Source organism: Gracilinanus agilis, chromosome 3, assembly GCF_016433145.1.
Source record: "Gracilinanus agilis isolate LMUSP501 chromosome 3, AgileGrace, whole genome shotgun sequence".
In the NCBI taxonomy this organism is placed as follows: Eukaryota; Metazoa; Chordata; class Mammalia; order Didelphimorphia; family Didelphidae; genus Gracilinanus; species Gracilinanus agilis.
In genome coordinates this window covers 66,637,402-66,650,367 of record NC_058132.1, presented here as the reverse complement: position 1 = coordinate 66,650,367, position 12,966 = coordinate 66,637,402, and the positions used below count along the sequence as shown (strand labels likewise).

The window sequence follows — 12,966 nt, the reverse complement described above, 5'->3', positions numbered from 1 at the left end:
AAAAAGGCAAGTCTTCCTACTGGGCCTGTTTGCTCTGCTTTGGAGGTGTTTCTTCTCCTAGAGGCTTAACTAGAGATTTTCCTGGTACTGGGTAGTCTTAGCAGGTATTTCTTTTAGTGACTTCTTCTTCTTCTTGTTGTAGTTATCCATATTGGTGCATCCTGACAAGAACCAAGATGATGCAGAGAGAGCACAGAAGGCTTTTGAAGGTATTTATATCCCACCCAGTGGCTCTGGTGGGCACAGTCAGGGCAGGCCCTTTTAGACTGACCCCTGGCCTGGGTAGCAGAGTGAGAGCTCATTTGTGCATCTCTGAAGGAGAGAGCCAGAGTCTTTACCCTTCAAATGTATGATCAGCTCTTTGGACTGGAATATCTGCCCTTGGACACAGTTGTTGTATTTGTGATATATGGTTCTTTTGTTCATCTACAACATTTCATAGCAGGCTTCCTATGTGCCTTTCTGTCTTCTCTTAGTTCATTCAGTTCTCTTCGAGATGCCATCATCTTCAGAGGTGGAGGATGACTGTTGTTAGATGGGCCTTATTTAGTGCTTCGAGGTTACAAACCCCTTTTTCACAGCCCTGTCAGGTAGTTGGGTAGTATAAGTGTTACCTGTGTAAATGAAATTAGCTCATCCCCCATTCATAGTTAAAACTCTAGCCACCAGAGATAAGGTCATCCCCACCTCCCTTAGTGGGGAGGGGAGATGAGTTACCCACACGTGACAATAAGTAACAAATCCAGAACAAGGGACTGCCCAAAGGCAGTCCAAAACAGTGTTGAGGCTGCCATTTGTCCACTTGAATTAGAGGTGGACCTCCAGGAAGTGACGAAAGTTGCTATCCTTCAAATATGATGGTAACTTCCTGTTGAGAGGAGTGGGCGCTTGAACTTGGTGTAGAAGGAGGTGAGACCTCAGGCGGCTTCCCTCTGAATTGTCATGTGAGTAAGTTAGGCTGACTTCCTTTCGCCTACTTTGGCGTTTCTAGAGTCTCTACCCCAAGGAGGCTTCTTTGCCTCTAATTGCTAAGGCCTTGTGGCTAGTAGCCTAGTTTAATCTCTTAATGTCCGGACCAGAGTTTTTTTCTCTCTCTCTTTCCCTACCTTCAACCTTCCTAATTGTAAATAAACTACTATAAAAGCCATCCTGACTTGGGTCTATTTTTAATTATGGAATCAATCTAAATCTGATTGATTCCTGGCGACCACATCTTAAATATATATATGTAAATATCTAAATTTGCCTCTTACATACCCATTTTATAGATCAACAAACTTAGGCTCCAAGGTCACACATACTTAGCAAATATCAGGATTTAACCCTAATTCTATTCCTCAATTTTTCCATTACTATGATGAGATTTAGAACTTTGAGGTTTATTCAGCATTTCCTAAGCCCCAAAGCCCTATGCCATAAAATAATTATATCTCACATTTATGCAACACTTGATATCCATTGAGGTGACATAGCTCAGTGAGTAGGGAAGTGGCCTCTGAGCCAGGAACCCCCTGGGCTGTGGGACCTTGGCAAAATTACTTCTTTGATCAGTGCCCCAATACTGAGACTGCCCCCCTGGTGTGATGTACCTTGTACAGGGAATTTTCTTATACCAATCAAATCCTAGATCCAACCACTATCCCCTTACTTCCATATTTTCATCTGATGCTCACAACATCCCAGTGGAGGAGGTTCTAGCACCAGAGTAATTTCCATTTTAGTCTTGAGAGAACTTATTCAGAGTGTTGTGGGCTTGCCTAAAGTTAAACAGCTACTAAATATAAACTGTCCCTTACTTCCCACCCCTTCACATCCAGTATCCTTTTCTCTCCACCACTGTGTGGGGCCTCTACTTTTTCAAGATGGAGGTAAAAAGATCTTTGGCCTGCTCTCTACCCATCCCATATGATTGTTCTGTACTTAGCTTACATTGTGCTGGTGTGCCCAGGGCTGCCAGCACCACCATTGTTAAGGAAGAAGAAAGAAGGTAGGCTGACCTTGACCTAGACACTTAATCATATGCTTTTGTACCTGTAGACTGGGGGTATCTGGTGGTCAGCTGGAAGCAGCAAGTCTTGACAAGGAGATTTGAAAGCCAATGGCCTGGACATGCCTGACTCCCTCCCCTCCTTTCTCAGTCTCCTTATAGAGTTGTTTTATTGAGCAGGCAGCACTGGTTCACAGGCTTATGGATGACTGGCTTCATTGCAGATTAGGTGTGACCAAAGGGTGACCTCCATCTACAGTTCTTTCTCATTTGGGTTTTTCCATTTTGTATTTTTCATTAGTTTGATTCAGACCCTTTCTAGAGCTCCTACATTTTCAATTTAAATGAAATTCAATGAAAACATTCAAAATTCAATTTTATTCTGTTGTAGGAAAAAAACAGGATCAAAGACTCGTGCTGGAACTATAGGGGAACTCAGCAGCCAAGGATTGCCTAGACTCCCTTTTCTCTTCTGAGTTGTGTTCCTGTGCTTAATGATGCAGGACAGTGAGCACAGAATAACTTGGCTTCTAAAAATGGCAATATCTGGCAGCATGACATAAGGTCTTTCATCTCAAGATATCTCTTTGTGTCATTGCCACCTCTGTTTTGTTGATGGGAAAACTGAGCCCTGAGGAAGTCAGGTTCTTTGGTAGTGGTAGGGTTGGGCCTAAATCCATGCTGTCCTCCCACTAGAGCTGCTTCTACTGCCCAACTGCCCCATTCCTTCTTTTGGGAATACCAGCCCTTCCATATTTGTAGTTTTCTGCCTTACATTTGTATATTGTTGTTTGAGGAATTGAGTGAATATAGTGTATTATTTTGCATGTTCTTCAGATCAACCATGAAAATAGAACTTTTGGCCACAGAAGTCCAGATATTGTGATAGCTGAGATTTCAGGGGGTAAATAACAAACATTTTAATTTCATTGTTTTGTACTAGCTGTTGACAAAGCCTACAAGTTGCTCCTGGATCAGGAACAGAAAAAGAGGGCCCTGGATGTCATTCAAGCAGGAAAAGAGTATGTGGAACACACTGTGAGTGTTATGGGGTTCTGATGATCTGACAGGGCCTTGTATACAGAAGAGGGGCAGGTGGGTGGGTGGGTGGGAAGCAAATGTCAACACAACCAAGACCACTCTCTTTAATCTAAGATCTCTCCAGGTTCTTTATCTATCCTTTTCTACAGCTAGAGTTATGAGTAGTTTGTCTATATCCCAGGATGTTTGATGCCCTGCTAGAACATAGAGAGATAGCTATAACTGTTGTAATTCACCCACCTTTTCTGATGCCAATTCCCTGCCATAGAGAAAGAAGCCACCCCCTTCACCAGCTTCACCAATATTTCCTCCATATTAACCTGTCCTGTAAGATTAAATGGGAAGTGTCTGCTCCCTTTGGTTAAGTGGAATGGCCCATTCTTTGTTTTATCTTGTCCAGGGATTAGAGCTGGGACTTGAGGATGGCTGGGTGTGTTGTTCTGTTTCCTAAAAGGAGTTATATAGCAGTATTGAATTGTCTACATTGAGACATTCATGAGTGATTTCGAGGTTTTCCCCTTGATGCCATGACACCCTTGAATAGTGGGAAATGATTTCTTTGTGTAATTTTTAGTCTACATTGCAATAGTTTTTTTGTCAGAAATGGGTGAAAGCCTTTTATTTTGCATGTCAGTTTAAGAGTTCAGATGAGCATGATCTCTTTCCAGAAGAACCTTAGTTGAGCATTTGACATAAAAATCTATAACCAATCATAATGAATTTTTTTTAATGAGTGGTCCCCAGAAGAAATAACTTCGATAGTAGTTAACATTCTTGAAAAAGGATTTTCCTACTGTGTACATCATGGGGAAGCAAGCAGTGAGGAAAACTTGCCCTTACAGCTAATATCTTGTAGAGATTCTGATAGAAATACCTTTGGGCAGTCAGCACATTAATGGCAAGTGGGTTCCAACCTGTTCGGAGGATACTTGAATGGGATAGTTGTAAGACTTCATCTTGTGACCACCAGGGGGCACTAAGGTTGATTTCTGTTGGCTAGATGGTAGAAATCAAATTCTTGAAGGGATGAGTACATTGACTTTGCTTAGAGTTGTAGGTTTGTTTTAGTTTCAGGCTCTCCCTTTTAGGGGAAGAAATAGGAAGAATAACATTTTGCTTAGTCTTGGTTTAAGAAGGTTTTAAAACCCAACATTGTTTTTATTCAGACAGTTGTTGGGGCTTATATACATGTCACTACTTGCAAGTTGTTACAGTTGCTGGTGCCCTGAGGGATCTGCCCCTAATCCTTGCCTTCATTTGAATCCCTTTTGCCCTTTGAAACAGAAGGGGTAGTAGACCCAGCAGTGACATGAGAATTACCTAATCTGTGTCACTCATAGGCCCTGCGGTGTTGAGAGCTGGTCTTCTTCTGTTCCTACATGGATTGGACTGGAAGGAGAAAGATGCATCCCTACTCCACTTCCCATTGTATGACTTGTGTCAGATGCTTTGGGGTTCTTTTAACAAGACTCTTGTTTTTAGGTAAAAGAGCGAAAGAAACAGCTAAAGAAAGAAGGAAAGCCTACAAATGTGGAAGAAGATGACCCTGAATTGGTGAGTTTCAGGAAAAAAAGTGTATGCTTTTCTAAAGTGATTCAGAATGGGAAATCTTGTCTAAGCTTTGGTTGGCCATGATGGTGGTGAGACCCAGATCCCCCAGAGTCCCAGGGCCTCGTGGTTTCAGAGGATTGAGAAATGAAGTGTTGATTTCTGAGCTCTCCAAGTGAAATCTCTGGCTTACTTGAAACCCTCAAAGAGGGTAGTTTTGTGTGCTCCCTTCTTGTCTGACAACCCTCAACATTTTCAGTGTTTTTCTACTACCTCTTCTTCAGGGATACTTTTTCCACATTGGAAGGAATTCCAATTCCACCAGCTCTCTTTGTAGCTATTTTTTCTCTCCTGTTCCTATAGAGTCTAGAACTTTGAAAGAAACCAAAATTGGCCAAAAACACCCTGTAGCCCCAAAGTTTGTGTATATTGTTTTCCTGATAATAATAGGTCAAATTTATTTGGTCTTAGAATGAAAAATGTTCTCTATAAAAAGCTCCCATATTCATTTCCATTTTTCCTCTACTTTGCTGTTTGATTTTAGCATTCATTAAGCATATAAACTTTGTTCTTGAGAGTTGATAGATCGGAGAAATTGAAAGGGGACACAAGAAAATGGTTTCTCTGTCATTTTGTCCATTAGTTATATGTCTGTGCTATCATGGACTTGAAGTTTCGGGTCTGTTTCATCTTCTGGTTCTGACTAGGTGACCTTCCTAGGCTCTCTATTTTATCTTATGCTTCATCTACTCAATTGGGATTGTAAACTTCATTGAACAGTTTTGCCCTATTCTATAGGTTTACCTTAGTGCCCTATGAATATCAATACTTTTAACAGTTAAAGCAATGGTTCCCAAACTTTTTTGGCCTACTTCCCCCTTTCCAGAAAAAATATTACTTAGCCCCCTGTAAATTAATTTTTAAAAAATTTTAATAGCAATTAATAGGAAAGATAAATGCACCTGTGGCCATCACTGCTCCTCTGGATCGCTGCAGCACCCACCAGGGGGTGGTAGCATCCACTTTGGGAATCACTGAGTTAAAGGAATGATTGTGGGTCAGGTTTTGCCCTGACCTCTCTGGGTTTTTCTCTTTCTTTGCTCATAATGTCTTTAAAACCTCCCAAGCTGATGATGTGAAGATACATTTATCTTCAAAGATACATAGACTTTTTGGAACCTTGGTGCTTCTCTGTTGGGTGTATATCCCATGGGTGTGTGGGAGGAGAAGGCAAGTTCCTGTAGAGGAGGAAGGTTCTGTTTTTTCTCCTGATTACCCTGTGTCTGAGCAGGAAGGTTTGGTGCCTTCTGGCACCAACATGCAGAAAGACTTATCTTTATTTTAGAAGGTAAAATTTCCCCATTTTATTTAATCTACTTTTCCCTTGGATTTCATTATATAGTTGAGTCCTGGAACATTTTTTTTACATTCTTATTTATTTTCTTACAGTTCAAACAAGCAGTTTACAAACAGACAATGAAGCTTTTTGCTGAATTGGAGATTAAGAGGAAAGAGAGAGAAGCTAAAGAAATGCATGAACGGTAAATTTGATGACATCAGGTTAAACCCTGTTTGGGAACCTAGATTCTTTTGTATTGGTTTTGTACATATTTCACAATAAATACATTCTACTCACTTTTTTCTTAAATGCAAAATAATGATTTGGGGGGAGGGGTGTCTAGGTTCTCATCTGAATCTTTTCTTTGTGTGTACAAAGTTTTGCTGCCCTTAAAAATGGTTGCCTTCATTTTGTTCTTATAATGTGGACATGCCTCATTTTACTCCTTTTTGTGTTAGTCTTTCTATATTTCTTGATATTCTTTATTTTTTATAAGGGAGGAAGGTAATAAGCATTTATTAATTGCCTACTATGTGCCAGGTTCGGTGCTAAGCTCTTTATAAGTATTGTTTGATTCTCTCAGCAACCCTGGGAGAAGGTACTGTTGTTAATCTCCATTTTACAGTTGAGGAAATTGAGGCAGAAGGTTCATTGACTTGCCAGGGTCCTATAGCTAGTAAGTATAGGGAGACCTGATTTGACCTCAGGTCTTCCTATTTCCAGGACCAGCACTCTGTGTATTCTGATGCCCCTTAGCAGTCTTTGAGGACTGTCACAGGCCCTGGCGGTAGTAATCTACTATCATTTGATTCAGCTGTAGTCCAGTGATTGCGTGTAGATTTTCATTCTGTATCTTCACTGTGATAGATGAAACATTAGGATCATTTTTTTGTACTCTAGGTTCTTTGGTCCTCTTTAATAATTTCTAAGGTAGGTATTTCTAGCTATAGGTTTGTTGAGTCAAAGAGGGATAGATTTTTTTGGTGACTTTTATTGTGATTCAACATCTTTCACCAGACAGTAAGTAGTGTTATATCTGCAGTGGAACCAGACTGTTTTCAAGATCAGGCTATAATTATTACTGGAGTCATTTGAAAAACATTTATTAAGTACTGTTACATGCAAGACATTATTTTCATAAAGATTTGAATGCTTGGCACCACCCTTTCTCTAGCTTTTGGGTAAGATGGAGCACACCTGTCCTGGAGGGCCACAGAGAGATCTAGGGCTATGTAGACTCACCAGTCCTATTGGATGGCTGGCCTGCTTTGCTCCATGAATCTAGATACATCTAGGTTTCTCCATTGCCCAGGTGTAAGATGAAGTAATAATAAAATCAACCACTTAAAGTTTGGATCTTCATAGCCACCCCCAGGAGGTAGGTACTGTTATTACCTCCATTTTACTTAGAGGAAACCAAAATGGAGAAGTTAAGTGACCTTCCCAGGGTGGGAAGCTAGTGAGTGAGACCAAATTTGAACTTGGGTCCTCCTGACTCCAGGCCCAGTGCTCTGTACACTGTGGCACCCCCTAGCTGCCATCTCAACCACAAAAGGAACCCCACTAATCTCTTCATTTCCATTGCTCCCTTTTTGCTTACCAAATAACCTCATTTTCTTAAGCATTCAAAGCCTTTCCTAACCTGCCTTTCAGACCTGCTTAATTCTGCTCCCATAGATTAGATTCCAACCCCACTCATCTTTATTGATTCTGTTCCTTTCTCCAACCATTCATGCTTAGATGAATCACCCACATCTCTCTGCCCATGGAAATCCTTCTCTCCCCAAGAGACCCAACTCAGGGTTTAGTGTTTCTTCTGCTGCTCCTTTCTCTCTCTTTTTTTAACTTAAAAAAGTTTTTTTATTTTTAAAAGCTATTTTATTTTCCTAATTACATGTAATAACAACTTTCCACATACGTTTTCTGAAGTTGTAAGATCCAAATGTCTCCTCTCCTCCATTCTCTCCCTCCTCTTGGTGATGGTAAGCTATTTGATCTGGGTTATACAAGTATTATGCAAAACATACTTCCATTTTAGTCATTGTTGTAAGAGAATACTCATATAAAACCAACACCTCAAAATAAAAACAAATAAACCAAAGTGAAAAAGTGAAAAAAAAATTTTTTTTAATCTTTCTTTGATACTTTTGTCTGTATTCCAAATTCATTAGTTTTTTCTCTGGAGGTGGTTAGCTTTCTTTGTTATAAGTCCCTCAGAATTGTTCTGAGTCATTGTATTGCTGATAAAGCTAAGTCTATCACAGTTGATCTTCCCACAGTATTGCTGTTATTGTGTACAATGTTCTCCCGGGTTCTGCTTATTTCACTCTGCGTTAGTTCATGTAGGTCTTTACAGTTCTTTCTGAAACCATCCTGTCTATCATTTCTTATAGCACAATAGTATTATTCCATCCTATACCACATTTTTTTCAGCCATTCCCCAATTGATGGACATCCCTCCATTTCCAATTCTTTGCCACTTGGTGTTTCTTCTACAGTGTCTCTGATACTTCTAATAGAGATCTCTCCTTAAGGTTCCTGTTACCTTTCCTGAGGAGTTTGGCCCATTTTGCCTTGGATTAATTATTTGTATCACTGTTTCACTCCTGTTTTGTGGTGTGGAAAGAATACTTTTGAGGGGGTAGGTAAGAGCTACAGTCTCACATTCCAGCTATAGTTGTGTGATCACAGACAAGATCCTTTACCTCAATCTTCTTCAGTTTTCTCAAATGCAAAATAGGGATGGAAATAGTACCTCCTTCCCAAGGTTGTTGTAAAGTCCTTAGCATAGTCCCTAGTACCATAGCAGGTGCTTAGTAAATGCTTATTGATTGATTGATTGTAGATAATTAATAATCACTTGTAGAATTGAATTTAATCCCTCATGACCCATCTTAATTGTCCTATCATTCTAAAAGATTTCCTTCTTTTTTTCCTCTTACCTCCTCTGAGCTTCCATAGCACTTTGTTTATTCCTCTCATGATCATTATCATAATCAGCTTTGGAGTGTGAGTGATGATGAAAGTGAATCGTGGAGACAACCAATATCATGAGAATATAGGCCATAGTGTTCTTGTTTTACAAATGAGACTCCTTAGCCTCCGAGGGTCACAGTGACCAGCCCCAGGTCACCCAGGGTGTCATTGGTGTCCACACCTATGCCTTGTGAGAAGACTGTCTGCAAGACCATGCTGTTCCTTCTTTCTGTAACCTCAAATGAAAGGTCTTAATCAGCATCTTCTTCTGTCTTTGGTCCGTGTGTTCTACAACTGAACAAAAGTTATTTTGCAAAGTCAGTTGCTTTCTTCCATAGTCTTTTTTTTTTTTTAAATCAATAGAGCTCTGTGGTTTTTCATCCTTTGCAAATTTTTAGTGACACAGTTGTTTATTCTGGTTCAGGATGCCCTTTGAGGTAGACTTGTTTCAGGCCAGGGATTGGCCAGGGAGATGTCCTGTCTTTAGAGGCAGTGTCAGCAGACAGAATCAGGCTTTAGTCCTTCCTGCTACTAACTCCTCTGTAGTCTGAAATCAATCTGTGCTCTACTTTTCCTTCCTGTTTTGGGGAGGTAGGGGTTGATTGTCCCTCTTTGCCTCATCACAATGTGGAGAAGAGAGGTAGCATTTAGTGGAGGACTTTGAGTATTTTGGATACCCTTCTGCAGCAGTAACTTGATTTCTGGGCCTGCCTCAAGGGAGAAACTCTGTGGCCTCCTTCCTGCTCAGGAAGGCTGGTGAATCATGGAGGCTTATGGGAGAGTCTCCCATTCTTTATGCTCCTTGAGGTCTGTGCTCAGCTGTCTTTAGTGCTGTTTGTCCTCTAAGCATCATGTTCTGGCTTTCCTTCTAGGAAGCGACAAAGAGAGGAGGAGATTGAAGCACAAGAAAAAGCAAAGAGAGAAAGAGAGTGGCAGAAAAACTTTGAGGTAAAATTCAGCTGAATCATCTGGGGCCAGGCCCTGAGTGCAGAACACCCGAGCAGGAGAGCCTTGAAGTTCTTGATTACCAGACTGAACTTCAGAGAAGGACAGGGACTTGCTCAGAGCAGGGAGTGGACTCCAGATTGATTACGTCTAGGCCCAGCTTTTAAGCATTGTGTTTTTTTTTTTCTTTTTTAAAAAAATTTACTGCAGTTAGTGTTGGAGTTAAATGATTCTTCTGGGCTCACAGGGCTACTTGAAATCAAGGGAAGACTAGTAGCCAGTCTCCCATTCTTAATATATTTCTGCTCTTCTTCAAAAGACATCTCAAATGCCTCCTCTCATAGGATTTTCCTGGATTTTGACATATACATTCTATCCCCATCTCCCAGTTATATGTGAACTTGGCTCCCACTTTACTCCCATGAGACTTTGGTACTTGTTTTTTGGCCATAATCCTATTCCTCCCTGTGCTTCAATTATTGGTGGGAGAGTAGACAAAGGAACATTCCTTGGGGTGACTGGAGGGGAACTCTTCCCATTCCCCCAAGGCCTAGATTGTCTTCTGCATGAGCTCTGGGTTCAGTACCATATTCTCCAGGGAAAAAAGAGGAGTGGGCCCTCTTCCAATTCCCCCTCTACTGTGGTGGGGTCCAACAACACTTATCTCAAACTTCCTGGCCTTGATCCCCTGGCTGGAAGATGGTCTAAAAGTTTCTGGCCCTCCTGAAACGGGTTTCTCCTCATTAAAAAACAAGAGATTTGACTTGGGAGACTTGAAGTTTTTCCCATTTTCAACTATAATATTCCATGTTCTGATGTTTCCCATCCAAAAGGCCCTCTTGTCTGTTTCTTGTGTTAGGAGACAGAGCCTGGAAAGATTAGCTTCCTGTAGATCTGGGGGAGTTCTTTCCCCTGACCAGGTTTTGAAAGAGGCCACCCTGGAAGCCTCCAGCCAGGTCTCCTAAACTCTGTGCCTTGGGTTCCTCCAGCTAGCCCATGTCCCTTGTTTGTGTATCCAAATCAATCTGTGGGTCTTGGCCCAGCTTGAGTTTTTTCCATGAAGGGGAGCCATGCCAGGCCATGCAGTGCTCTCCTTTGCTCAGATGTTGGCATCTGTCACTTGTTTTGCCATCTCATGGAGCTCTTTCCTGGGTATCAGTTTTGTCGCCCCAACAAGATGATAAGCTCCACAGGGGCAAGGGCAGGGTCGTATCCCCCACCAAACCTAGAATGGTATTAGGCATTTGAGGCATACAATGAATTCCCTTCTCAGACCGTCACTTTCTGTAGTGTGGGTCACCAGGGCATGTTGCCTCATATTGGAAATATCCACTTGGCTTAAGTGACAGTGCTTTTCCATTGTGGGCAGCAGAGATGGCAACTGATTATTGCTGTGAGGAGCTTGGGGCAGGATTGAGGGAGGTGGTCCTGCCTTCCTGAATTAGAAAGGTAACTTATTTAGATAGTGGCTTTATTGTTTACAGTGATTTCCTCTCAGTAATCCTGTGAGCTAGGGGTAGTCTAAATACTATCCTCATTTCTACATGCAGGACTAAGCAAAGGACCTATGGGAATTGGAGGATGGAGGGATAACTTGGGATTGTTTGCAGCAGAGTCCCCTTGGAGATAGATGTTCAGGGCCTGCGCTAAACTAAAGCTCTTCCCAGAATCCTAGTGGATGAGGACAGCCCTCTCTTTATTAGAGGATCAGGCTTCTGCTTGGGACTAGATTCTAGCCAAAGCAGCTTTCTTGTTACCACCTCATTGATCTAGCAGGTCTTTTCTTAACACAGTTCTTTTGGCCTCCTCCATTCTATTTATATCTTCTTTGGGAGATGGGTGAAATCTCCCAGTCTGGAGAGGTTCTTGGTTTTACCCCTATGACTGGGGGCCTTGGGGAGCTGGGCTTCTTTCCTCCTCTTTGTGAAACCTGATAAATGGACCATTAGAGGAAGAGCCCCTAAGTCTCTTCAGTTGGAAAGATGGGCCCCATAGGTAAAGCTCTTCCTTTTGCCAACAGTCCTCTGATTCTGAAACTCTTTGTACTCAGGAAAGTCGAGACGGGCGTGTGGACAGTTGGCGAAATTTCCAGGCAAACACAAAGGGAAAAAAGGAGAAGAAAAATCGGACCTTCCTGAGGCCACCCAAAGTAAAAATGGAGCAGCGGGAGTGATGTCTGGGGCTGCAGCAACAGGGGCCTTTCCCTCCCTCCGCTCTCCCCCCCCCCTCCTGCTTTGAAGGACTCATCCCCCACATAGAATAGTATTGGCTTTTTAGTCCATTGGTTTTCAGTACAATTTAATATTGATCAGAGTAATTCTTTTGTACATGGAAACAAGGGGCCTGGTTTAAAAGCAGCCTGGCCCGGTCCCCTGCCAGCCGCCGCCCAGGGCGTGGGATGGGGAGGGCACTGTCCACCTCTGTTGCTGTTTGTAATTTAATGTTTTGTACTTCACTGAATTGTGACCTTTATGAACTTCATGTAGAGTGTGTGGAAATCATCTCATTAAACCAGTTGCTTAAAATGGTGTTGGGTGACTTAGGAAAAGTCTGCCTTTAGGGAAGTCATCCCTTCCTTCAAGCCCATTCTTGGGTGAGCAGTGTCAAAGCCCAGCTTTTGTATTTCGGGGTTGGATGGTGAAAGAAGCAGTACCTTGGTGGAGGGGTCACCGTCACCCCAACCTCCCGCTGTCTGTGCTCAGAAACCAGGCCTTGTTCTTCCCAAGTGATGAACAGCGTGTCAAGACCAGAGCCACCGTCACCTGTTTGATTTCCAAAGAGCTTGCCGTCATCGTCCATCTAGCACAACTCTATCCTAGCTTGTTTACCTTTAGTTAGTGGCAATATTCTGTATGTATAATAAATTTTTCTACCAAAACTACTGCTGCATTCTCCTTTAGCCATTCTTTCTTTTTTTTTTTTTTAAACCTTACCTTCTGTCTTAGAATCCATACTAAATATCAATTCCAAGGTAGAAGAGAGAGGTAAGAGCTAGGTAATGGGAGTTAAAACTTGGAACCACCTGTCCTCAGACTAGCTGTCATCCTCGGCCATTATTTTGAAGATTGTGCTCTTCTCTGACCTCTCCTTACCTGCTCTGAGCCAGCTCAGGATATAGTACCTTTGTCCT

General features: G+C 41.9%; 1 protein-coding gene across 2 annotated transcripts in view; it reads left to right on the top strand.

Moving 5' to 3' along the window:
- DNAJC8 (DnaJ heat shock protein family (Hsp40) member C8) overlaps positions 1–12,717 on the top strand; it is a 28,332-nt gene extending 15,615 nt beyond the window's left edge. Inside the window, exons 4-9 of one of the 2 annotated variants that reach the window (XM_044667939.1) lie at positions 143–209; positions 2,931–3,025; positions 4,511–4,582; positions 6,026–6,117; positions 9,764–9,839; positions 11,887–12,717. In XM_044667939.1, the coding sequence (XP_044523874.1) occupies positions 143–209; positions 2,931–3,025; positions 4,511–4,582; positions 6,026–6,117; positions 9,764–9,839; positions 11,887–12,009 (525 nt within the window). In that variant the 3' untranslated portion in view covers positions 12,010–12,717. The remainder of the gene's footprint in view (positions 1–142; positions 210–2,930; positions 3,026–4,510; positions 4,583–6,025; positions 6,118–9,763; positions 9,840–11,886) is intronic. The other variant, XM_044667940.1, reaches the window with a different exon arrangement.
- Positions 12,718–12,966: the final 249 nt, after the last annotated feature.